The sequence below is a fragment of the Vipera berus genome, assembly GCF_964194415.1.
Source record: "Vipera berus genome assembly, chromosome: 16".
Classification (NCBI taxonomy): Eukaryota; Metazoa; Chordata; class Lepidosauria; order Squamata; family Viperidae; genus Vipera; species Vipera berus.
Genome location: NC_138219.1, coordinates 7,450,190 through 7,476,356, shown reverse-complemented (window position 1 = coordinate 7,476,356; position 26,167 = coordinate 7,450,190). Strand labels below are relative to the sequence as shown.

The 26,167-nt window shown below is 50.7% G+C and overlaps 1 protein-coding gene across 6 annotated transcripts in view; it reads left to right on the top strand.

Moving 5' to 3' along the window:
• Positions 1-1,557: 1,557 nt before the first annotated feature.
• The window catches only part of PACS1 (phosphofurin acidic cluster sorting protein 1), a 44,495-nt gene continuing 19,885 nt past the window's right edge, over positions 1,558-26,167 (top strand). For 3 of the 6 annotated variants that reach the window (XM_081340847.1, XM_081340846.1, XM_081340848.1), the window contains exons 1-4: positions 1,558-1,966; positions 24,787-24,874; positions 25,372-25,461; positions 25,932-26,057. In XM_081340847.1, coding sequence (XP_081196973.1) covers positions 1,596-1,966; positions 24,787-24,874; positions 25,372-25,461; positions 25,932-26,057 — 675 coding nt within the window. In that variant the 5' untranslated portion in view covers positions 1,558-1,595. Of the gene's footprint in view, positions 1,967-15,885; positions 16,548-22,381; positions 24,069-24,786; positions 24,875-25,371; positions 25,462-25,931; positions 26,058-26,167 lie in introns of those variants that run through there. The other 3 variants (XM_081340850.1, XM_081340849.1, XM_081340851.1) reach the window with 3 other exon arrangements.

The following is a 26,167-nucleotide window of genomic DNA, read 5'->3' as shown; positions in this document are numbered from 1 at the left end:
CCCTCAGGTGTGATCCTTTAAGCTTTTTTCAGGGATACATAACTTCTCTGCTTCAGAAAGAATATAAAAATATCATTGTGGTCTGAATGGAACATGGGGAAGGGGGGGGGTCTTTCCTCGCAGCACCAAAATTTAAATTATTCCACCGATAAAGAATATTTGTAGCTCAGGGTTGAAACATTAGCACTGATGAGGTTACCTAGTTGGGTAAATGAAACGTCTGCAAGAAAACCACCAAGCTCGGAAAGCACCAAAGACCCCACAATACTATTTCTCCTCCTCCTCCTCCTTGCAAACCTCTCTCCCTTCTAGCACAGATGATGTTACGTAGTTGGGTAATGAAACGTCTGCAAGAGAACCTGTCCTCTTATTATCTACCTAATTTCTATCCATCTATTTATCTGCCATCTAATTTCTACTGCTTTCTATATATCATCCATTATTTTCTATATTTATTCATTTACCGGTTGAGCTCCGGATGGCCCCTGACCTTCGCTCTTTCCGCCGTGACCTGAAAACTTACCTATTCGAACAAGCCGGCCTGGTCTGATGGGTTTAGGGTATTTTAATTGTAATTTTCATTAACTTTTTATTGTAATTGGGCTATTCCATTTAATTCTCATTTTAATTTTTGTATATTGTATTTTTTATTGCATTTCATTGCCCTGTACACTGCCCTGAGTCCTTCGGGAGAAGGGGGTTATAGAAATTAAATAAAATAAAATAAATAAATTATTTTCTATCTACATATTTTTTTATTTATCCATCTGTGTACTATTTTCTATTTTCCACATTTTTCCTATTTATCTTTTATCTCCCTTCTCTTTTCTACTACTTTCTTACCTATTTTTCTATCTATTTTTCTATTTTTCTACTGCTAAGCTTGTAAGCCGCCCTGAGTCTTCGGAGAAGGGCGGGATATAAATGGAATTAAAATAAAATAAATAAATAAATATCTATCGATCCATCTATTTTAATCTACCTGTTACCTATTTTCTATCTATCCAATTCTCCATCCATGTATTCTATGAAATTTATATTAAACCGCCATTCCTGCGACGGCGACCAAGAAATAGTAACTTTTTTTAATTTTTTATTTTTTTTTTTGGCCCTATGGTCGGACGCAAAAGAGGACAAGGAAACAAAAAACCGGCTCAGCTCGAAAGGCGGATCAGGCAGGAGGACACGCCCTCGTGGGCGGGGATTTAAGGAAAGAAAAAAAAAACACCATAGGGAGTGATGGGCGTCCCGCCGGACCAATCGACGCCGGGCGGGGCGGGGTGGGTGGGGTTTGGGCGAGAAGAGAAAGCTCCGCCTGTTTAATTCCCTCGTCGCTCTTTTCTCGCCCGGCTTTCAAGTTTGCCTCGCTGTGCCCCGCCTCGTCCGGCTCCGGCAGCCAGCGCGCACGCGCACGGGAGAGGAGTGCGGGGGGGGGGGGAAAGCGACGCGGAGCGACGCCACGCCGTGCGTGAGGCGGAGAGGGAGGGGGGGAGGAGGAGGAGGGGCGGGTCCTTCTGCGGTCCGCGCGCGCGTCTGTCAGTCCGGCCGCGGCGCGGCTGAGGGAAGGCGGCGGGTCCCGCGCGCTCGGCGGCGCCATGTCGGAGCGAGGGGCTTCCGTGGTGGGCGGCCCCCGGGGCTCTGCGGCCGGCCCTTCGCTGCTCCAGCCGGCGCCCTGCGCCCCGCCGTCGGCGCCCCAGCCCTCCGCGGGCTCCCCGGCCCTGGCGGCGGCGGCGGGGACGCCCCAACTGCTGGCCCCGCCGGCGATGCCTCCGACTCTGCCGCAGCCCTCGGCCGCCCTGCCCGCCGCTGGCCTGGGCGCTTCGGGCCCCGCAGGAGGATGCGGCGGCGGGGCGCCCCCGGCTCAGGCCCCGGCGGGGTCGGGCTCGGCGGCCGGGGGTCGCCCGGTGCAGATGAACCTCTACGCCACCTGGGAGGTGGACCGGAGCTCGCCCAGCTGCGTGCCCAGGTCAGTGCCCATCATCCCCAGCCGTTAAAAGACCTCGAGTGGGGGCCCACCTCCCATCATCCCCAGCCGCCCAAAGACTCCTGGGGTGGCAGCTCAGCTCCCCTCATCCCCAGCTGTTAAAAGACCACTGGGGTAGGGGGCCCACCTCCCATCATCCCCAGCTGCCCAAAGACTCCTGGGGTGGCAGCTCAGCTCCCCTCATCCCCAGCTGTTAAAAGACCACTGGGGTAGGGGGCCCACCTCCCATCATCCCCAGCTGCCCAAAGACTCCTGGGGTGGCAGCTCAGCTCCCCTCATCCCCAGCCACCCAAAGACTTCTAGGGTGGGGTCCCACTTCCCATCATCCCCAGCCGCCCAAAAGAATCCTACGGTGGGCATCCCATCATCATCTCCATCTGTCCGAAGGCCCCTGGGGTGATGGACTACTTCCCATCGTCCCCAGCCTCTCAAAGACACCTGGGATGAAGAAGCAGTGATGCAAACCAGGTGGTAAAATTGGACGCAATTTGCTTCGCAACTGCCTTGCTTAGCAGTAGTCGTAAAGCGAGGACTGTCTGAAGTCTTACATCCAGCAGGCGTCTCCCCATGCTTAGTGCAAGGCCAAGTGGGGTTCCTCGAGAAGAACGTGGTCCCCAAATCTTTCCCTCCTTCCCAAAATACGATCTGGGTGGCAGGTTGGTGCATTTACATCTCAGATAATGCGCTGAAGTTACTATATACTCCCCCAGTGCAAAGAGATTATGTACTCCTATGCGTGGTTCCGGTTACAAGGACTTCCTCAAATTGAAGGTGCTTTGTGCCAACAGGCTACTGAGATATTCCTCTCTTGCTTAAACCTCCTTCTGACCAACATAGGCAGTTGCCACTTTATCCAGCCGGTCTGCTTGCTCCAAACAAATGTTCGTGGCCTTTTGGGCAAAAATCAGAAATTTGGTACAGTAGAGGGATGCCCTTTGTAACGGCATGCTATCTTAAAAGACGTGCTTTTGTGAGTGCTGGCACACTCAGAAGATGGCATTTTTGATCAGCTTTTTTATTGTAAATTCTCGGTAGGGGCTGGCTAGATCTGCTTTTCTTCAAGGAAGAGCTGATTCAGGTTTGTTTGAGCAAGATGCGACAAAGGCAACCCGTTTCCAAATAAGAGAGACTTCTGAGGCCAGTGTTTTGTTATAACTCTTCACAAATCTGATTTTACAGAAGCAAACCTGTCTCCAGGTATCACCCAACCCAGTTGAATAGCTGGACATAAAGGTAGTTATATAAGCACTGGAAAAAAGATGACTTCGGGACCGGTCATTGCACTAATGACCATCCCAGCATCCTCACTACCATATGGATGGATGGATGATAGATAGATAGATAGATAGATGGATGGATGGATGGATGGATGGATGGTATATAGGTTTATAGATGGATGGATGAATAGATAAATGGATGGATGGATGTTGTTAGTTGCGAAGTCGTGTCCGACCCATCGCGACCCTATGGACAACGTTCCTCCAGGCCTTCCTGTCCTCTACCATCTTGATGGATGGATAGCCTTTATTGTCATTTTTTTTTTACTGTGGGCACAATGGCACACATTAAAAATGAAATTTCGTTGCTTGCTCTCAAAGTATACAAATATGTAACACACATTTAAACGTGCTGTATACAACATATGTATAGACATACACCCTTACATATAAGTAACATATATAAATATTAATCACTGTTTAGCAAGCAGATATTCTGGGCCCATTGTGGTCCTATGTCGGGGACCACCTGTGTTTTGATAAATGAATGCAAAAGTAGCATTGCCTTTCCTGTCCTGTTGCAAGAAGGATGTTTGTCTCTCAGTGAAAGGATAAATATTTCCCTGCATTCTTTTCCCATTTGTTGATGGAGGGAGTTGAAAAAGAGCTGTTTTAACCCTTAAGCCAGACACCCCTCGTCCCTGGCCTCGTCTATCAATATTTTCCTGTTAACAAGCATGCCTCCGATGGCTTTCTAATGTCCCTAGTTGTGGTGTTGTGTTATCATGTTTTTCGATTTGTCACTTGTTTCTCCTGAGTGGCATAGGTCTGGGGCTGTTTATTAGATAATGCTTTTTTTTTCTTCTGAAGATAAGTTTTACTAGTGAAAAGGCTAATTTTACTTTTTTGATTTTTTGCGGGGGTCTGAAATGTTCACTCAGTTTGAATTCAAGACTTTGTTTCTTCGCCCTGCACCGTCTGGGGGAGAGCTTTTGACTACAGGATGTCTTTCAAATAGCTTTTTGAAAGCTAAATGTTAGCCGGATTTTAGCTGAAATCCATTTTTAAGTGCCAGGCCTCCTCCTTCAGGAAAATAAAAACAAAAGCTTGGACATTAGGACTCTATCATGTTTCCTCCTTGTATATTTAGATGGCGGCGGCGAGGCGGGGGGGTGGGGGAATCCTGTATTTGCAGTTTATTTATTTTTTAAAAAAAAAAAATCTTTACCATTTCTGCCGAGCTTTTTAATTGACAAGTTGCCTTGAGTAGCATCCGGGTTTGTTTCTTAAGATGACCTTGGCTGTTGCTAGGGTGACTTTTTAAAAGTAAACTAATCCATTGATTATTTGATTTTGATTTTTTTTGGTATGGAGAACAGGTGCATCCTGGGTGAAAAACAGGAACAGAGTTTCTGCAGTTATTATGAGATGGTCTGCATGTCGGGGTGGTTGTCTTCTGTTGAACAGAAAATAATTGGTTTTAAGAGCGGAAGGCGTAATCAGAGCCACTGTTGTGCCATGTTTACTTGGGGAAATTAAACATGTTTTTTTTTAAAAGTGGGTGGGATGCGAAGCAGCAGTTCTTAGTCATCTTCTGAACACTTGGGAGTAGGGCAGGGGGTCTTCCAACTGGCCCCTTTGAGGACTTGTGGACTTCAACTCCCGGAATCCCACGTGCCTGGCTGAGGAATTCTGGGAGTTGAAGTCCACAAGTCCTCAAAGGGGCCAGTTGGAAGACCCCTGCAGCAGTGCCCCCCCAAAAAATGGAAATAGCACCGTACCCTAGAGTCGGACGTGACTGGAGAAGAGAAATCTTTCCCTTCGTAATACTGGTAGGATTGTCGCTTGGTTGAATCCGTGTCGGACGGCGAGCTAAATGAACCGGTCTGCGCATTTGCACAGTAGTTCTGTTAAAAATGGGCCTGCTAGGAAACCTTTCCCATTGAAACGATTTTGCAGGCTAAAGGATGGAAATCCTCATTACCAGCCAGGCCTTTCCAGCTTCTGTCAGCGCGAAGACAATTTTTCTAACCGTTCCTTTCCCAATTTTAGCCTTTTCTTTAAAAAAAAAAAAGTACCGTATATACTTGAGTATAAGCCGACTCGAGTATAAGCCGAGACCCCCAATTTCACCCCCAAAAACTGGAAAAAGTTATTGACTCGAGTATAAGCCGATCCGCCGTTCTGCAAGCCTCTGCCGCCAGCAGAGGCTCGATCCGCCATTTTGCAAGCCTGAATACACAGGAATACCCTGTGTGGCCAAGGCTCGTCGGCAGGTCTCCGTTCCTCCTGCCGACCTTTGGGGAGGTTTGGGCGCCTCCCCAAACCTCCCCAAACCTCGGCAGGTCTCCGTTCCTGTTTGGGGAGGTTTGGGCGCCTCCCCAAACCTCCCCAAACCTCGGCAGGTCTCCGTTCCTCCGCGCAGACCTGCCGACCTTTGGGGAGGTTTGGGCGCCTCCCCAAACGTCCCCAAACCTCGGCAGGTCTCCGTTCCTGTTTGGGGAGGTTTGGGCGCCTCCCCAAACCTCCCCAAACCTCGGCAGGTCTCCGTTCCTCCGCACAGACCTGCCGACGTTTGGGGAGGTTTGGGCGCCTCCCCAAACCTCCCCAAACCTCGGCAGGTCTCCGTTCCTGTTTGGGGAGGTTTGGGCGCCTCCCCAAACCTCCCCAAACCTTGGCAGGTCTCCGTTCCTCCGCACAGACCTGCCGACCTTTGGGGAGGTTTGGGCGCCTCCCCAAACGTCCCCAAACCTCGGCAGGTCTCCGTTCCTGTTTGGGGAGGTTTGGGCGCCTCCCCAAACCTCCCCAAACCTCGGCAGGTCTCCGTTCCTCCGCGCAGACCTGCCGACCTTTGGGGAGGTTTGGGCGCCTCCCCAAACGTCCCCAAACCTCGGCAGGTCTCCGTTCCTGTTTGGGGAGGTTTGGGCGCCTCCCCAAACCTCCCCAAACCTCGGCAGGTCTCCGTTCCTCCGCGCAGACCTGCCGACCTTTGGGGAGGTTTGGGCGCCTCCCCAAACGTCCCCAAACCTCGGCAGGTCTCCGTTCCTGTTTGGGGAGGTTTGGGCGCCTCCCCAAACCTCCCCAAACCTCGGCAGGTCTCCGTTCCTCCGCGCAGACCTGCCGACCTTTGGGGAGGTTTGGGCGCCTCCCCAAACCTCCCCAAACCTCGGCAGGTCTCCGTTCCTCCGCACAGACCTGCCGACGTTTGGGGAGGTTTGGGCGCCTCCCCAAACCTCCCCAAACCTCGGCAGGTCTCCGTTCCTGTTTGGGGAGGTTTGGGCGCCTCCCGAAACCTCCCCAAACCTCGGCAGGTCTCCGTTCCTCCGCGCAGACCTGCCGACCTTTGGGGAGGTTTGGGCGCCTCCCCAAACGTCCCCAAACCTCGGCAGGTCTCCGTTCCTGTTTGGGGAGGTTTGGGCGCCTCCCCAAACCTCCCCAAACCTCGGCAGGTCTCCGTTCCTCCGCGCAGACCTGCCGACCTTTGGGGAGGTTTGGGCGCCTCCCCAAACGTCCCCAAACCTCGGCAGGTCTCCGTTCCTGTTTGGGGAGGTTTGGGCGCCTCCCCAAACCTCCCCAAACCTCGGCAGGTCTCCGTTCCTCCGCGCAGACCTGCCGACGTTTGGGGAGGTTTGGGCGCCTCCCCAAACCTCCCCAAACCTCGGCAGGTCTCCGTTCCTGTTTGGGGAGGTTTGGGCGCCTCCCCAAACCTCCCCAAACCTCGGCAGGTCTCCGTTCCTCCGCGCAGACCTGCCGACCTTTGGGGAGGTTTGGGCGCCTCCCCAAACCTCCCCAGGTCTCCGTTCCTGTTTGGGGAGGTTTGGGCGCCTCCCCAAACCTCCCCAAACCTCGGCAGGTCTCCGTTCCTCCTGCCGACCTTTGGGGAGGTTTGGGCGCCTCCCCAAACCTCCCCAAACCTCGGCAGGTCTCCGTTCCTCCTGCCGACCTTTGGGGAGGTTTGGGCGCCTCCCCAAACCTCCCCAAACCTCGGCAGGTCTCCGTTCCTCCTGCCGACCTTTGGGGAGGTTTGGGCGCCTCCCCAAACCTCGGCAGGTCTCCGTTCCTCCGCGCAGACCTGCCGACCTTTGGGGAGGTTTGGGCGCCTCCCCAAACCTCGGCAGGTCTCCGTTCCTGTTTGGGGAGGTTTGGGCGCCTCCCCAAACCTCCCCAAACCTCGGCAGGTCTCCGTTCCTCCGCGCAGACCTGCCGACGTTTGGGGAGGTTTGGGGAGGCGCCCAAACCTCCCCAAAGGTCGGCAGGAAGAACGGAGACCTGCCGAGGTTTGGGGAGGTTTGGGGAGGCGCCCAAACCTCCCCAAACAGGAACGGAGACCTGCCGAGGTTTGGGGACGTTTGGGGAGGCGCCCAAACCTCCCCAAAGGTCGGCAGGTCTGCGCGGAGGAACGGAGACCTGCCGAGGTTTGGGGAGGTTTGGGGAGGCGCCCAAACCTCCCCAAACAGGAACGGAGACCTGCCGAGGTTTGGGGAGGTTTGGGGAGGCGCCCAAACCTCCCCAAACGTCGGCAGGTCTGCGCGGAGGAACGGAGACCTGCCGAGGTTTGGGGAGGTTTGGGGAGGCGCCCAAACCTCCCCAAACAGGAACGGAGACCTGCCGAGGTTTGGGGAGGTTTGGGGAGGCGCCCAAACCTCCCCAAAGGTCGGCAGGTCTGCGCGGAGGAACGGAGACCTGCCGAGGTTTGGGGAGGTTTGGGGAGGCGCCCAAACCTCCCCAAACAGGAACGGAGACCTGGGGAGGTTTGGGGAGGCGCCCAAACCTCCCCAAAGGTCGGCAGGTCTGCGCGGAGGAACGGAGACCTGCCGAGGTTTGGGGAGGTTTGGGGAGGCGCCCAAACCTCCCCAAACAGGAACGGAGACCTGCCGAGGTTTGGGGAGGTTTGGGGAGGCGCCCAAACCTCCCCAAACGTCGGCAGGTCTGCGCGGAGGAACGGAGACCTGCCGAGGTTTGGGGAGGTTTGGGGAGGCGCCCAAACCTCCCCAAACAGGAACGGAGACCTGCCGAGGTTTGGGGACGTTTGGGGAGGCGCCCAAACCTCCCCAAAGGTCGGCAGGTCTGCGCGGAGGAACGGAGACCTGCCGAGGTTTGGGGAGGTTTGGGGAGGCGCCCAAACCTCCCCAAACAGGAACGGAGACCTGCCGAGGTTTGGGGACGTTTGGGGAGGCGCCCAAACCTCCCCAAAGGTCGGCAGGAGGAACGGAGACCTGCCGAGGTTTGGGGAGGTTTGGGGAGGCGCCCAAACCTCCCCAAAGGTCGGCAGGAGGAACGGAGACCTGCCGAGGTTTGGGGAGGTTTGGGGAGGCGCCCAAACCTCCCCAAAGGTCGGCAGGAGGAACGGAGACCTGCCGAGGTTTGGGGAGGCGCCCAAACCTCCCCAAACGTCGGCAGGTCTGCGCGGAGGAACGGAGACCTGCCGAGGTTTGGGGAGGCGCCCAAACCTCCCCAAACGTCGGCAAGTCTCCGTTCCTCCGCGCCCTGCCTGCCTGCTTCTTTCCGCTGCGGAAAGAAGCAGGCAGGCAAGGCGCGGAGTTTGGGGAGGTGCGCGCGCACCTCCCCAAACCTCCCCAAACTTCGGCAGGTCTCGGACGGCGGTGGCTTGGGAGAGGTGCGGGCGATCCCGGAAGCACCAAAGCCTCGGCCGCGCACAAGTCCTCGGTAAGTTTTTTTGTTGACTGGAGTATAAGCCGAAGTGGAATTTTTCAGCCCAAAAAGTGGGCTGAAAAATTCGGCTTATACTCAAGTATATACGGTAACCCTGCTTTTTTGGCATGTGCTAGCTTGTTGATCCGAAGGTCGGCAGTTTGGCGGGTCGAATCCCGAGTGCCGCGTAGCAGAGTGAGCGCCTGTTACTTGTCCCAGCTTCTGCCAACCTAGCAGTTCGAAAGCACGTAAAAATGCAAATAGAAAAATAGGGACCACTACGGTGGGAAGGTAACAGCGTTCTGTGCGCCTTTGGCGTCCAGTCATGCTGGCCCTGTGACCACGGAGACGTCCTCGGACAAGCGCTGGCTCTTCGGCTTTGAAACGGAGATGAGCACCGGCCCCTAGAGTTGGAAACGACTAGCACGCATGTGCGGGGGAACCTTTACCTTTACCTTAGGTTTCCGTCTCGGGAAGAAGTCCCATCTGAGGATTGGGGGGGGTTCCCTCTTCGTGGGACCCCGAAATGAGATTCCTGCCAGTAACATACGGAAAAGGCCACCGCTCTGACAACTCTTGTCCAGTTCCCTGTCTTTTTTTTCCCCCTTTCATTTTGGAGATGCGTGGAACCTAACCAGCGAAAATAATTTCGGACAGGCCATCTTGGAGCGCTTTCCTTTCCCTTCTCCCAAAAAAGAATGCGTAGCTAAAATAGCTCCCCACCACCAACCAACACCCCCCCCACACACACACCATTCCAGCCTTTAACTCTCAGCTCCATCTGTTGTTTTTCATGCCGCGTTAAAAATAAACGCCTTTTTGCCACCTAAAATAAATCCCAGGAGTTAGAAAGCTTGAGCCCCATTGATGAAAATCTGCAGTCCTGTTACACCTAAATTTTCAGGCTGCCTGGGTTACTGTTCTGTCCCGCTCCGGTGACATTTCCAGATGTTTACCTGTCTACCTTTCTCCCTCTAGCATGCAGGAATGGTCCCTTCACAGGTGACCTTGACAGGTGCTGACTTAGTGCCAAGAGCTTGCTTGGAGAAACTGCGCAATCTGTCCTGGAAGTGCTACGATGGGGCGGGGGGGCGGGGGGGCGGGAAAGAAGGCTGTTGCCATCCTGGTCCTTTGTTTGTACAGGGCGTTCTCAACTTACGACCACAGCTGGGACCAGTTGCTAAAGAAAGCAGTGGCTAAGTCCGATTTTTACAACCGAGGGAGACAGGTGGCTAAGAAGTATGAAATATAACTTTTTTTTGTTTTCAATGTGTTAAACAAATCACGGCAGTTCTTAAGTGAATTGCGCAGTTGTTAAGCCAAACCGGCTCTCACCACTAAGACTGCTGGTCAGAAGCTGAGAAGGTCACAAATGACCCTGGGACATTACAAAAGGAGAGGCTCCTACACCACACTTTTCCTGTGACGACTACACAATATATATATATATATATATATAACGTTCAACCCACGTCTGGCTTCCTGTAACTTGGAACGGCGATGCCAGGATTTGCATTCCAGGATGCCAGGAGCATACGCTGTCTTCAAGGCAGGCACCTTTTCAGATATTTATTTATTTATTTTTCACATTCTACTTTTGCCTTCTCTTCCGGAAGTTTAAAAAAAAAACATCCCCAACCCGTGATCCGTTGGTGGAAATGAGCATAAATGAAAACGTGTCCACTTAAATCGGAGCATGACTTCGTAAGAGGGGTCGTGGTTGAATTGTTTCCCGTAACAAGAGCTCTTTCCGGGTTGTTTATGATGTCAGTAGGGGTTGTGTGTTCCGTTCCCTTAGGTGTAGGTGTGAGTTGCGTTTCTTTGTATGTGTGTGTGTGTGTTGGGGGGAGGGAAACGGCAATGCTTTGTGGTAAACGGGCATGGCTCCGATGGAGACATCTGCCCGGATTCCTCCCCTTGTGTCAGTTGCAGGAATATTAGCAAATGTTGTGATTAGCAGCACATTGTGCTTATCCTAAAAAGGTTTCCGACGGGGGAGGGAAAAAGAAAAGAAAAAAAATCAAATAACAGCACAATTGGCGAGCGAAACTGGCAGAGACTGACTTTTAGCTGGCTAAAAATCACATTAAGTGATCAAATGTATAAAAATAAACATAAATTGTTTGACGCGGATAGGCCTCGATTTACGGCCGTTCAAAGGGAGGTTTCTAACCCAGTCCCAAAGTTTCGATGGCCGCTGTGCCCGCCCCCCCGGTGGTCACGTGACCCCATTTTGGGTGCTCAACCAATGACGTGCATTGACAGCCATTTGTAGCGCTGTGCGTCGCCTGCCGTTTTTTGCCCAGACCTGACCGTAGCGCACGTTGGATTCGTTTTACGACCGTTCCCGTCACTTAAGGAAGGTCGTAAAATCAGGACGGTAGCACGGACGGCCTGTTTGCAACCGTCCCGACTTAACGACCGAAACCGTGGGCTTAATTATGGCCGTACGTACAAGGACTACCCGGAGACGGTGAGCCGTAAAGATGCAGCTGCCATGTTTTTTGTTTTTTATCTTAAAAAAAATTTTAAAAAAATTACTCTGACCTGGAACCTTGTTAAGTTGCTCAACAAGAGATCTTGAGACGCCCTCTTGGCCAGCTTGCTTCTGTTTGTCGTTGTGCTGTTGGGTGACACTAAAAGAGGCACGTGCTTCCTGGCTGTGGTTCCCACAAAAAAGCCATACCTAAAGGCCTTCTCACAACTCTTAATTGTAGGTCGGAAGTACTTTGATCTCAGCAATTAAAAGCTCTTTTCTCCCCCCCCCATAAAGATGGGAAGCAAAGATGGAAGCGTCCCTGAAAAAGCACAATCTTATTTGATAACAAATTTTTATGGCCCTCTCCTGTTTTACTACCTGCTCCGCAAACTCCGAGTTGATTAATAACAGTTGAAGGTCATAAAAAAACCCGAAAGCCATAAAAAAACGATCAAAAGTGTATACACTGCGGATTCTTTCCGCGTATCGAAGCCAGGCATTCCGAGACCCTTGCAAATCCCTTTCCGGATTTGCCCATTGTAAATTGCCGATTAGTTCGGTAGAGCTCACCCAAAAGTTTGTACAGGTGATCCTCAGCTTACGACGACGGATGGAAACTCATGAAGGAGAGAAGCAACCTAGAACGAAGGAGGAATTTCCTGACGTTGAGAACAATGAACCAGTGGAACGGCTTGCCACCAGACGTTGTGGGTGCTCCATCACTGGAGGCTTTTAAGAAGGGACTGGACAGCCATTTGTCTGAAATGAGATAGGGTTTCCTGCCTGAGCAGGGGGTTGGACTAGATGACCTCCAAGGCCCCTTCCAGCTCTCTTCTATTCTCTCAATTCTGTTTCAAGCCGGTTATGTTTGAAACTCGAGGACCTTTTACTAACAAGGCCGGCATAACTTCTGATTAAGAACGGGGTGCTAAACAAAGAGCGGGCCCCATTTTCTGAGAAGGCCGCAGCTTCTCATTCACAATTTGGTTTTCTGCTTATCCGCAACTTCGCCAACTAAAATTTCCCAGCTGCTGTTCTGTAGATTTCCTGTTCAGGTTGTTTTTTTTTTGTTGTTGTTGTTGTTTTTTGGTGCTCACGTTCCACCTCATAGATTTTCGTTTGTATAGGCTGTGTGTGTGTCTGTGTCTGTGTGTCTGTGTGTGTGTGTTTAAATAACTATCTGGGCATGAATAAATGATAGTGCGGTTCTTCAGCCAACCTTAATGTATCTCGACTTATACAGTTTCCCGAGACGTTTTTATGCTGTCTTAGCGGCTAGCAAAAAATGCAGGCAGGGAAGCCAAAAAAAAAAATCAAGTTTCAATTTCCATTTTTAAAACTACAGGCCGTCCTTAACTTACAGCGGTTGGTTTAGTGTTCGTTTGAAGTTACGACGCCATTGGAAAAAAAGGGACTTAGGAGCGTTTTTCACACCTGTGGCCGTCACAGCACCCCCCCCCCACCCCACTGTCGCGTGATCAGGATTTGCACCCGTGGCAACTGACTCGCATTTACGACGGCGGCCGCAACCCAGGATCACCCGATCCCCTTTTGCGACCGTCTGACAAGCATAGTCGACGGGGAAGCCCGGCTCGCATCACATCTGTCTTATTAATTTAACAACCGCCAAAGTCAGTTAAAGGTAAAGGTAAAGTTTCCCCCGCACATGCGTGCTAGTCGTTTCCGACTCTAGGGGCCGGTGCTCATCTCCGTTTCAAAGCCGAAGAGCCAGCGCTTTTCCGAGGACGTCTCCGTGGTCATGTGGCCGGCATGACTAGACGCCAAAGGCGCACGGAACGCCGTTACCTTCCCACCGGAGCGGTCCCTATTTTTCTACTTGCATTTTTACGTGCTTTCGAACTGCTAGGTTGGCAGAAGCTGGGACGAGTAACAGGCGCCCACTCTGCTACGCGGCACTCAGGATTCGACCCGCCAAACTGCCGACCTTCTGATCGACAAGCTCAGCATCCTAACCCACTGAGCCACCACGTCCCTTAAAGTCAGTTAACAACTTAGCAAAAGAACAGACATTTTGGGGGGCCTGTCTGTGGCCGTAAAGTCAAGGACGTATTGCATGGCGTTTCCCTCCATTTAGTAAAACATGACGCAGAATATTTCTCTCTCCCGCCCCCCCTTTGGCTTGGTTCCTTCCTGCCCTTCCTTCTTCCCTGCCATTAATTACGAAGGGACGTGCCTCAACGCATCTGGAGTGATGAAACCGTAGGGAACTATTAGCCGTGATTGCGTTAACCGTTCCTGCAAGAAGCAGCTTGAAGGTTGTCTCCCAGCCTCAGCCCTTTGCCGGTTCTTTTGTGGCTCGGAGCGTGGCGAGCCCGGATAATGCCCTGTTGTGGCGGTGGCAAGCGATTTCAGACTTGGCGTGGTTGCGTTAATCCAGCGACACAATAGCTGGAGTGAAAAGGAGGCGTGTGGATCCATCCCTTCCCTGTGCTTCCCCAACCGGGCCCGGCAGGGCCCCGGGGGAAATTGCTAGCTGGGAGATGTGCGTCTGGGATAATGGTTTAAATACATGCGTATTTCTAAGGGGTGGTCCTGTCGAGAGGGCCCCAGCGGTGCTCACTCTTTTTCCTCTGGGCTTGAGTCCAAAGCTGCAAGTGGCGAGGAGAAGGCAGAAATAATGTTTGTGAGTTCTTGCAAGGCTGAGCAGGCCTTAGGAGAGCACCAAGGATCTCACAGTTTCTTCCTCCTCCTCCTCCTCCTCCTCCTCCTCCTCCTCCTCCTCCTCCTCCTGATGACGTTCCCTAGTTGGGTCATGAAACGTCTGCAAGGAAACCCCCCAAGCTCAGAGAGCACCAAGGACCCCACAGTTGTCGTCGTCGCCGTCCTCCTCCTCCTCCTCCTAGTACTGATGACGTTCCCTAGTTGGGTCATGAAATGTCTGCAAGGAAACCCCCCAAGCTCAGAGAGCACCAAGGACCCCACAGTCATCGTCGTCCTCCTCCTCCTCCTCCTCCTCCTAGTACTGATGACGTTCCCTAGTTGGGTCATGAAACGTCTGCAAGGAAACCCCCCAAGCTCAGAGAGCACCAAGGACCCCACAGTTGTCGTCCTCTTCCTCCTCCTAGTACTGATGACGTTCCCTAGTTGGGTCATGAAACGTCTGCAAGGAAACCCCCCAAGCTCAGAGAGCACCAAGGACCCACAGTTGTCGTCGTCGTCGTCCTCCTAGTACTGATGACGTTCCCTAGTTGGGTCATGAAACGTCTGCAAGGAACACCCCCCCCCCAAGCTCAGAGAGCACCAAGAACCCCACAGTCGTCCTCCTCCTCCTCCTCCTAGTACTGATGATGTTCCCTAGTTGGGTCATGAAACGTCTGCAAGGAAACCCCCCAAGCTCAGAGAGCACCAAGGACCCCACAGTTGTCGTCGTCTTCCTCCTCCTAGTACTGATGACGTTCCCTAGTTGGGTCATGAAATGTCTGCAAGGAAACCCCCCAAGCTCAGAGAGCACCAAGGACCCCACAGTCATCGTCCTCCTCCTCCTCCTCCTAGTACTGATGACGTTCCCTAGTTGGGTCATGAAATGTCTGCAAGGAAACCCCCCAAGCTCAGAGAGCACCAAGGACCCCACAGTCGTCCTCCTCCTCCTCCTCCTCCTAGTACTGATGACGTTCCCTAGTTGGGTCATGAAATGTCTGCAAGGAAACCCCCCAAGCTCAGAGAGCACCAAGGACCCTACAGTCATCGTCCTCCTCCTCCTCCTCCTAGTACTGATGACGTTCCCTAGTTGGGTCATGAAACGTCTGCAAGGAAACCCCCCCAAGCTCAAAGAGCACCAAGAACCCCACAGTCGTCCTCCTTCTCCTCCTCCTCCTAGTACTGATGACGTTCCCTAGTTGGGTCATGAAACGTCTGCAAGGAAACCCCCCAAGCTCAGAGAGCACCAAGGACCCCACAGTTGTCGTCCTCTTCCTCCTCCTAGTACTGATGACGTTCCCTAGTTGGGTCATGAAACGTCTGCAAGGAAACCCCCCAAGCTCAGAGAGCACCAAGGACCCCACAGTTGTCGTCCTCTTCCTCCTCCTAGTACTGATGACTTTCCCTAGTTGGGTCATGAAACGTCTGCAAGGAAACCCCCCAAGCTCAGAGAGCACCAAGGACCCCACAGTCGTCGTCCTCTTCCTCCTCCTCCTAGTACTGATGACGTTCCCTAGTTGGGTCCTGAAACGTCTGCAAGGAAACCACCCAGACTCAGAGAGCACCAAGGACCCCACAGTTCTCCTCCTCCTCCTCCCTTCTAGCACTGATGACGTTCCCTAGTTGGGTCATGAAACATCTGCAAGGAAACCCCCCAAGCTCAGAGAGCACCAAGCACCCCACATTTCACCCCCGAGCTACAAATATTCTCCTCTCCTGTTCCCTAACACTGCTCTTACCATACCCCTGTTCCCATCCTAAGTTAAATGACTGAAATTCAGCTTCCCGGAGTCACGTTACCAGAACTACATGACAGAGGTCCGTATCGGAAGCGATTACTCGTTATCGGAGAACAACCTGCGTTCTGCATCTTCCCTTTAAACGTTGACCTCGATTTGGTTGAGGTTTTGTGTTTTGTGTTTTTTGTTTTTGGAGCAGGAGGTTCCCTATCGATTTACGTGCCATTTAATTTAACATTGCAATCTTTTCTCTTTTTTTTTTTTTGGTTGGTGTGGCTATTCCTATTTGAGTCTGCTGGGCAAGGCATTTTTTCCAAAAGACAACAAAACACCCTTGAGTGTTGGCTGTTTGGAAAGATCCCTGCCCTTCCCCAGTCGGAGCCAATTCAAATGGGGCAGTTGAACTGCCTCCAGTTGCAGCGGTTGCAAGCAAGCGCAGGTAAGTTCAGAGATTCCTGGAGTCCTAAGTCATTGGGATGCTTGCCAGCCAGCAGTGTGTATGTGTGTGTGTGTGTGTGTGTGTGTGTGTGTGAGAGAGAGAGAGAGAGAGAGAGAGAGAGAGAGAGAGGTGTACAGTTTCGTCCAGAGCCTGCCCTCCTTAGTCATATGAATCCTCTTTGAAGAGGCTGGGCCTCCAGTGTTGGAAAAACCCTTCGGTTTTTCCGAAGAGTTTTCTTTCTCAAGGAGTTGTTTTTTTCCCCCACGGCTCTTCTTCTCTTGAGCAGACGGTTGGATGTTCTACTAACGCTTTGCGGAGGCGATGGGAATTTTGGAATTATGGCCGCGGCAGGTGGAAACAGGTACTCCAGGTGTTCCAGGTGATCTTCCCCCCCCCCCCGTGGATAAAGTTTCGCTTATAAAGTTGGACGAAAGGCCTCCGAGGTCCCTTTTCCCAGCTCTGTTTATTCTGCATTCTGTAGGTTTGGGCTATCACTTTCTAAGGCTGGCAAGTGTGTGTGTGTGTGTGTGTGAGAGAGAGAGAGAGGAAGGAGAGAGAGAGAGAGAGAGAGAGAGAGAGAGAGAGAGAGAAGGGACAGAGAAAAGGGAGAAAGAGAGAAGAGAGGGGGAGAAGGGAGAGAGGAGAGAGAGGAGAGAATGTAGAGGGGGTAGAGAAGGGGGAAAGAGAGAGGGGAGAGGGAGGGAGAGAATGTAGAGAGGGAGGGAGAGAGGAGAGAGAGGAGAGAGAGGGAAAAAAGGGAGAGAGAGGAGAGAATGTAGAGAGGGGGTAGAGAAGGGGGAAAGAGAGAAGGGAGAGGGGAGAGGGAGGGAGAGAATGTAGAGAGGGAGGGAGAGAGGAGAGAGAGGAGAGAGAGAAGGGAGAGAGAGAGGGAAAAAGGAGAGAGGAGAGAATGTAGAGGGGGTAGAGAAGGGGGAAAGAGAGAAGGGAGAGGGGAGAGGGAGGGAGAGAATGTAGAGAGGGAGGGAGAGAAGGGAGAGAGGAGAGAGAGAAGGGAGAGAGAGAGGGAAAAAAGAGAGGAGAGAATGTAGAGAGGGGGTAGAGAAGGGGGAAAGAGAGAAGGGAGAGAGGGGAGAGGGAGGGAGAGAATGTAGAGAGGGAGGGAGAGGGGAGAGAGGAGAGAGAGGAGAGAGAAGGGAGAGAGAGAGGGAAAAAAGAGAGGAGAGAATGTAGAGAGGGGGTAGAGAAGGGGGAAAGAGAGAAGGGAGAGAGGGGAGAGGGAGGGAGAGAATGTAGAGAGGGGGGGAGAGAAGGGAGAGAGGAGAGAGAGAAGGGAGAGAGAGGGAAAAAAGAGAGAGAGGAGAGAATGTAGAGAGGGGGTAGAGAAGGGGGAAAGAGAGAAGGGAGAGAGGGGAGAGGGAGGGAGAGAATGGAGAGAGAGAGAGGGAGAAGGGAGGGAGAGACAAGAGAGAGAGAGAGAGAGAGAAACCTCTTTTTGGCGTGTGTGTCCTTCCAAGTTTGTGCTTACCTCTTCATTCTTTCAGCTCCAGAGGTGAAGAATAGACTTTAAGGCAGTGCTTCTCAAAACCCCGGTAAATGTAATCCTTCTTTATATGCTGCCTTGATTCCAAAACAACATAATTAAAATAATCGAAGACCTTTTTGATTATTTTTATAACTAACTGAAGGCAGCGAACAGACCTCATGTTCTTTCTTCCTCCTGTTTCCCACCCCCCCAAACAACAACCCTGTGAGGTGGATTGGGCGGAGACAATGTGGCTGGCCCAAAATTTGTCCGCCCGCCTGCCTTTCCTGCCTAAGGCAGGACTCGAACTCGCCGTCGCCTGGGTGGATCGGCCCAAGTCACCCATCCCTCTTTCAGGCCCACGGCAAGAGCACAATTCAGAGTTTCCCCGTTTCTTAGCCTCGTGGTGCTTTAACCGCTAGAGCAAGATAGCCTAAATGATCTAAAATTGGGTGAGAGCGGGTTTTTCTTGGGACAAGACCCACAAACGCGTTGCCTATCACACAGCTGGGACATCTAATTCGGCTGGAAGATGGCCGGCCGTACGAAAAATCTCTTCCCAAACCCTCCCGAAATATTTCTTACCGAGACGAAAACAGATGGAAGTTACCGGCGACGATTTGATGAAGGGACGTCACGTTCATTCCTGGATACGTTTTTTATTAATCAAAGTATTCCTCGGTTTGCAAGCGCTCCGCGACTCTTTGGAATTGTGACGTTGCTGAAGGAAGGGGCTTCTCAGCCTTGAAGTTCAGCGGATAAAAGGTTTTGGGGTAACGAAGGAAAAAAAGGAAGCACTTTTTTCACAGTTTAAAGAGACACCCTTTTTCGCCCTGAGGGCAGAGGAGAAAGTAATCTGTAGAATCCAGCCCGGTGTGATTTGCAATCGGATTATTAAGGAAGACGGCCCAGAGAATTCCACATTCTCCTATTGATATAAATAATGCTTGAAAAGGGTTAGAATGGATTTTGGTGCTGCTCAGTCTAGCATGCGGAGCAAGAGGGAGGGTGGGGGGGATCTAGGCCCAACTAAAATTAGTGAAGTATTTATTTATTTTTTCTTTGGTCGGGTCCTTGGCGCTCTCTGAGCTGGGTGGTTTCCTTGCAGACCTTTCATGACCCAAACTAGGGAACATCATCAGTGCTAGAAGGGAGTGGGGTGTGGAGGGAGGAGGAGGAGGAAGAAGAGGGGGGGAGCAGAGGAGGAGGAGGAAGAGGAAGATGAAAATGACTGTGGGGTCCTTGGTGCTCTCTGAGCCGTGTGGTTTCCTTGCAGACGTTTCATGACCCAACTAGGTAACATCATCAGTGCTAGGAGAGAGGTTGAGAGGAGGAGGACTGTGGGGTCCTTGGTGCTCTCTGAGCTGGGTGCTTTTCTTGCAGACGTTTCATGACCCAACTAGGGAACATCATCAGTGCTAGGAGAGAGGTTGAGAGGAGGAGGACTGTGGGTCTTGCAGACGTTTCATGACCCAACTAGGGAACATCATCAGTGCTAGGAGAGAGGTTGAGAGGAGGAGGACTGTGGGTCTTGCAGACGTTTCATGACCCAACTAGGGAACATCATCAGTGCTAGGAGAGAGGTTGAGAGGAGGAGGACTGTGGGTCTTGCAGACGTTTCATGACCCAACTAGGTAACATCATCAGTGCTAGGAGAGAGGTTGAGAGGAGGAGGACTGTGGGTCTTGCAGACGTTTCATGACCCAACTAGGGAACATCATCAGTGCTAGGAGAGAGGTTGAGAGGAGGAGGACTGTGGGTCTTGCAGACGTTTCATGACCCAACTAGGGAACATCATCAGTGCTAGGAGAGAGGTTGAGAGGAGGAGGACTGTGGGGTCCTTGGTGCGCTCTGAGCTGGGTGCTTTTCTTGCAGACATTGTGTGAGCCAAACATCTGGGTGCTTGCAGCTGGTGGGCGCGGCAGTCACCGTACAAACATTGAAGTCTGGTCAGCTTGCACCAGACTTGTCTCAACCCTAACGCATGATTCAAAGTGATCTAAGGGGGGGGATTTCCCCCCCTCGTTCTGCTTCGGGGAAATGAAGTTATTTCAAGAGGTGAGGCTTCGTCGCAAAGCACTGGGGGCTTTACAGCTTGGGAGCGTATGTTTTATTTCCTCTCGTCGCCGCCGTCTCGATTATTTGCATTTGATTTCTCATTAACCACCTCTGTATGTTTTTTGTTTTTTTTTAAAATACCATTGGCTGGCAGAGTCAACGCCTAGATCCAACGTGGGTGTTTCTCCCCCCCCCCCGCCCCGTGCTGCCGAGCCCCTGGTGACTGAGATGATTCCGACGATCGAGAACAAATAACCTGACTTGGGGTATATCAGTGATCAGTTGGATTTGGGACAGCCGGTGGTCCTTAAACCTGCCTGGCTGAATTTAGATTCAGAGAGCACGTTTGTCACATTAATCCACTTATATTCCTTCCTGGAAAGACACTCCAGGTGTGTGTGTGTGTGTGTGTGCGCATATTTTGCCAGTTAGGCTGGGTATTTTATACCTGACTGGCCTGATGCCATCCCCGTGTCCAAACAGGAAGCTGGGTGCAATGTATCTGTTTTGGCACGTTTCACACCAGGCTTTCCTTCCAATCTTCCATCTAGACCAGGGGTCTTCCAACTGGGCCCTTTTAGGACTGGTCGACTTCAACTCCCAGAATTCCTCAGCCTGGCTGAGGAATTCTGGGAGTTGAAGTCCCACCACTCCTAAAAGGGCCCATTTGGAAGACCCCTGGATTCTACACCATTACAGACATCATCATCATCATCATCATCATCATCATCATCATCATAATAAAGTCCTCAACTTGGAGCCCAAAATTCATGGGGCCAAGCAAGAAATGGGTTGGGTTTGTCCCCATTTGAGGGCTTCTCTTGCCCTAGTTGTTGACTCGGCTTGCGGGAAGCTGGCAAAAGGGGAACGCGTGACTCCGGGGGCACACCGCCAGCTTCTCTTCTGATGCCAGAACATTCGTGTCTCGACAAAGCCTCCCGTTCAGAATTAGGGAATTTCCTGGTTGACAGCTTGCCCGGTTGCTGGCAGGCTGCTAATTGGATTTGTCATCGATTGGCAGCTGTGCCTCGACCTGCAACCAGGAGAAGGATCCTCGCCGTGACCTTGGCAGCATCTGGAAGTGGGTTGACCGACTTTACAGGTCGTACTTAACGACAGCGTCAAGCAGATCGTAATCATCTTTTATCGATTAGCCCGTGGGCCGTATCAAGGTTTCAGAGTTCCAAACACACGTTATGCTAAAAACGCAGTAAAAAAATAAATTTAGAATGGAATTAGTTAAAATATAATTCAGGGCAAAAGAGAAATAAAATACCATTTAAACTGACATTGGGATTAAAATACATGTTTGGAACGAAATTAGTATCCAGCGCGGCAGTTTCATCCCTCCGTTGCTTCTCGTCCTGCCTTCAGGTGCTTTGGAGAATAACTTGAGCCCCTCTTCTTTGGGGCAGCCCCTCAAATACCGGAAGACTGTTATCGTGTCTCCCCCTATTTCTTTTTTATTATTATTATTATTTTAATTCCATTTATATCCCGCCCTTCTCCGAAGACTCAGGGCGGCTTACAAGCTTAGCAGTATTTTTATTTATTTTTATTTTATTTTAATTCCATTTATATCCCGCCCTTCTCCGAAGACTCAGGGCGGCTTACAAGCTTAGCAGTATTTTTATTTATTTATTTATTTATTTTAATTCCATTTATATCCCGCCCTTCTCCGAAGACTCAGGGCGGCTTACAAGCTTAGCAGTAGCCTTCATTCTATGTATATGCCTGCTTATTAGGGCTTTCACACACCCCCCAAGCGGCATTATTACAAAGTCAGCTTAATTGCCCCCCAACAATCTGGGTCCTCATTTTACCTACCTCGGAAGGATGGAAGGCTGAGTCAACCTTGAGCCTGGTGGGACTCGAACCTGCACTAATTGCAGGCAGCTGGTGTTACTTAAGGAGGCATTAGCCCACTGCTCCACCACCATCATCTCTGAATTTTTTCCAAACTCTCAACCTCTTTTTTGTGATAACGGTGACCAAAATTGGCTGCAGTATTCCAGGTGTGGTCTGACTAAGTGCTTACTAATACCTCGCATGACCTCGATTCTATGCCTCTGTTTATACAACCCAGGATTGTATTAGCCTTTTTGGCTGCTGCTGCACACGGCTGGCTCATGGGTAGGTGATCATCCACTAGGACTCCAAAGTCCCTCTCACAGTTACTGGTTTTTGAGCCAGTTCTCACCCAGTCTGTCCTTGCATCTTTGATTTTTCCTCCCTAAGCGTGTTATTTCTGTACCCCGAGTGAGATTTTTCAAAATTCAGCGCCGAGCAGCTGCAGTTTTGTTTTATTTTTTCTTTATCCCCTAAAATATTGTTAGAAACGTTGCAGTAAGGAAGAAGGGATTGTTACCCTGTTGGTTCATAACCGTGCAAATGTTCTTTGCTTAATTTTTTTTTTTAAAATAATGGAAGTATCTTAAATATGCAACTTTTTAATAACCAAATGAAAAATGTAATCTCCTTTCCACACACACACACACACACACACACCTCTTCGTTTGAACGGATAAGATCTCTTCCCTTCAAGGTGGTCCGTTTTGATTAGATATTATGCTTTTTTTCCCCCCCTGACACCACCCTGCTTGAATAAAACGCAGCTGTTAAAATGGCTCCCTTTTTTTAAAGGAAAAAAAAAAGCAATTGCTCTTGTTACACTCCAGCAAAAAAAAGCATTTAGACATTAAAAAGATAATTGGAGTGTAATTAAGGGGGGAGAAAAACCAGCCTTCCCAATGAACATTTTCCTTCCTTGTCACATTTTGTTGCTCAGGCACCCTTTAAAAAGCCTCTTCAAGCCTCTATGAGCTCAGCTGCACAGAAGGGGGAAGATCCCTTCTCCAGTCCCTTTGTGTGTGTTTGTGTTTGTGTATGTGTGTCTTTGCGTCTTTGCGTTTGTAGCCTTAAAGTGTGTCTTGGAATGAGAATAACAGAATATCTTCAAGAACAGAATAACAGAATATCTTCAAGCCTCTGTTAGCTCAGCTGCAAAGTGGCACAGAGAGTCCCTTTCTCCTTTGTGTTGGTGTATGTGTGCATGTGTGTGTGTGTGTGTGTGTGTGTGTGTGTGTGTGTGGCATTAAAGCGAATCTCAATGCTTTCGTCTTTTAGGTGGCACTTCTGGAAATGAATGCGAGGAGTCCTAGCTTTGTATTTTGCAGGGAACGAGTAGCGGGTGGCAAACCCAAGCTTGGGTTGTTGTTCTCGTCGTTGTTGTTGTTGTTGTGTATGTGTGCGTTTCAGGAAGCTGAACAAGCCTTCCTGTTAGGTTACAGGCCTTTTCCTTCCCTGGCACTGGAACTCGGAGGGCAAACGGGCAGTTTGGACTTTCCTTAATTCTTTAATTTGATTTTAATTCGAAAACCACTAGACTGTGTGTTGTTGTTTTTTAGAATCCCCATTCTAGGCCATTCACGTTTGTGAGTCTTTGCAAAAAAAAAAAAAGCTTTTCGTTGCAGGTTCCATGTTACAGAATGGAGGAGGGAAAAAAAAACCAGCGTCCCAACTTTCCATTTGAACTTGAGAGAGAAAAGAAAGAAGAAAGAAAGAAAGAAAGAAAGAAAGAAAGAAAGAAAGAGGAAGGAAGGAAGGAAGGAAGGAAGGAAGGAAGGAAGGAAGGAAGGAAGGAAGGAAGGAAGGAAGCTTTAGATAGAAATAACCAAATTGGGTTAAAATGAATTCTGCAGTGCTCAGATTAAGTAGCTCTTGGCGTAATCATAATCACTCCAGAGGCTTATTGTTTCCTGATTCTTATCACTATTCAAACCTCCAAGGCAGAATTTTTTTTTTCCTTGAAGATTTTCGGCAAAAGAATAAATTAAGAAAAGTTGCTTTTTGTTAAAAACAGCCAGCTAATTCCAGACGCTTCCGTTTGCTCATTTTCCATCTGTGTCTCGAAGCGGCCAAACTAGATAGCATCTTCCGCTCAAAAAAAGAAAAAGAAAAAAGACAAAAAAATTCCTCAGGCAGGGCAGATCCAGAATAAATATTGTACATTGTTCTAAACAGAGCAGCGCCTGTTCCATAGCTCTCCGATTGGGTACAGTATAAACAAAGCTAAATTCAAAAAATTGAGTTCTTGTAATTCAAATGCCAGCCGCCCTTAGCAGGAACTGATCTTCTCCGGGACTGTATTGGCCCTTTCTTGCACGGCTGATATTATTTTTAGAATCTCGGTTTGTCAGGGAAGAGTCTTATTTCGGGCCCAGAATTGTCTTTTTCTTTGAAGACCGTGTCAAAGAATTGGTTTTATATCCGGAGAATATATGGTGAATGAAACGGCAAAGCATTGATCATGGGGAGGGGTCTACCAAAGCCCCCTTTAAGAAGCTCCTTAGCATAAAGGTAAAGATTCTCCCGCACACGCGTGCTAGTTGTTTCCGACTCTAGGGGCCGGTGCTCATCTCCGTTTCAAAGCCGAAGAGCCAGCGCTTGTCCGAGGACGTCTCCGTGGTCATGTGGCCGGCATGACTAGACGCCAAAGGCGCACGGAACGCTGTTACCTTCCCACCATAGCGGTCCCTATTTTTCTACTTGCCTTTTTACGTGCTTTCGAACTGCTAGGTTGGCAGAAGCTGGGACACGTAACAGGCGCTCACTCTGCTACGCGGCACTCGGGATTCGACCCGCCAAACTGCCGACCTTCTGATCGACAAGCTCAGCGTCCTAACCCACTGAGCCACCGCGTCCCTCTAGCGTAACTGAAGCTAAAAAGCCTTTTTCATCCAGGTTGATCTCTGCCTACCTGTTGAATTGATTAGGCTTGTCTGAATTTAGCTTGAGCAGGGGGTCAGACTAGAAGACCTCCAAGGTCCCATCCAACTTGGTTATTCCGTTCTCAGCTTGTTGAATTTTTTAGCCTGTCTGAATTTAGCCTGCTGAAGGCCACCGGTCTTAAAAGTTGCCGACGTTGAGAATGACCGCTCAAGGCAAAAAAAAAAAAAGCGGTTTTGTTTTTATTTTACATCAGCATCAAGGGGTTTTTCCAACTGGATTTTTGATGGATTTTTTTTTCTCTCTTTGCCCCCCCCTTCTCTCTCTCTCTCTCTCTCTCTCTGGATAGACTGTTCAGTTTGACCTTGAAGAAACTCATCATGCTGAAAGAGATGGACAAGGATCTCAGCTCCGTGGTGATCGCGGTCAAGCTGCAGGTATGTCGCGCGGAGGAGCGGGGAGTGGCGAAACACACCGGGGCCTTCGCGGCCACAGAAATGACTCGCTCTGTGTCACTTCTCCAAAGAGGGAAACGGCAATAGCGACAGGGCTTAGGGCTTATATTTATTTGTTTATTTATTTATTATATTTTTATACCAGTTCGAACTCTTTAGCGTGAAAACAGCCTAGGAATTTTTTTTTTCCTTTTTTTTCTCCCCCTGGAGTTGCCACTGTCGGTTTATCCGCCAATCATCGGTCTGTCTACCTCGGGCTTCATCAGCTGATGATCTTAAGGGATCGGCTCTGTCTCAGGCTACCAGGCGGCAGATCTGCACCCCAAAGTCCCCTCCCCTCCCCTTTCCTTCCCATGCCTTCCCTCCCCCTCCCCCCGTTATTGTTGTCTGCTTGCAAGCGGGGCTGGATAGCTCTCCGCAGCCGGCTCTTGGCGGGCTCGGATCCCAGCAGCAGACCAACCGCCCCATGCCTTTTTCAGGGTTCCAAGCGGATCTTGAGGTCCAACGAGATCCTTCTGCCCGTCAGCGGGCTCGTCGAAACGGAACTCCAGCTGACTTTCTCGTTACAGGTAAGGGCGCTTGAGCGGGATCCCAGCTGTTTGCAAAAACATCCGGGTTGGGGGGGGTCTTAAAATGCGCCAAGAAAGAAGGATACGTATAGCTCAGGGGTGAAAGGAGGGCTCCCCGAGCTGGGTGGTTTCCTTGCAGACGTTTCACGACCCAACTAGTCGGCATCGTCGGTGCTAGTAAGGATACGTGCGGCCAACTCCCCTCTCTTCCTGCGCTGAGGACGTTACCTAGTTGGGAAACGAGACGTCCGCAAGAAAATAAGCCAGCTCAGAGAGCACCAGGGACTCCTCCGCAAATTTCCTTCCCCAGCTAAGCGCGGAATTCCGGGAGAGGAAAGTCCCAAACCATCCCAGCAACCCCTGTGGACCTACTTCCAGGAAACAGCCCCAATTTCCTCCCAGGTCCCTTCCAGTGTCCTCTCTTCCTTTTTTTAAAAAAATCTTTTCTTGCCCTGCCTTTCTTCCCGCAGTACCCTCACTTCCTGAAGCGGGACGCCAACAAATTGCAGATCATGTTACAGAGAAGGAAGCGGTACAAGAACCGGACTTTCCTCGGCTACAAAACCTTGGCTGTGGGCCTGATCAATATGGCCGAGGTACGGCAGACGGGAAGGTCCAGAGGGGAAATATGACCACCAACCCCCTTCCTTCCTTCCTTCCTTCCTTCCTTCCTTCCTTTCTTCCTTCCTTCCTCCCTCCCTCCCTC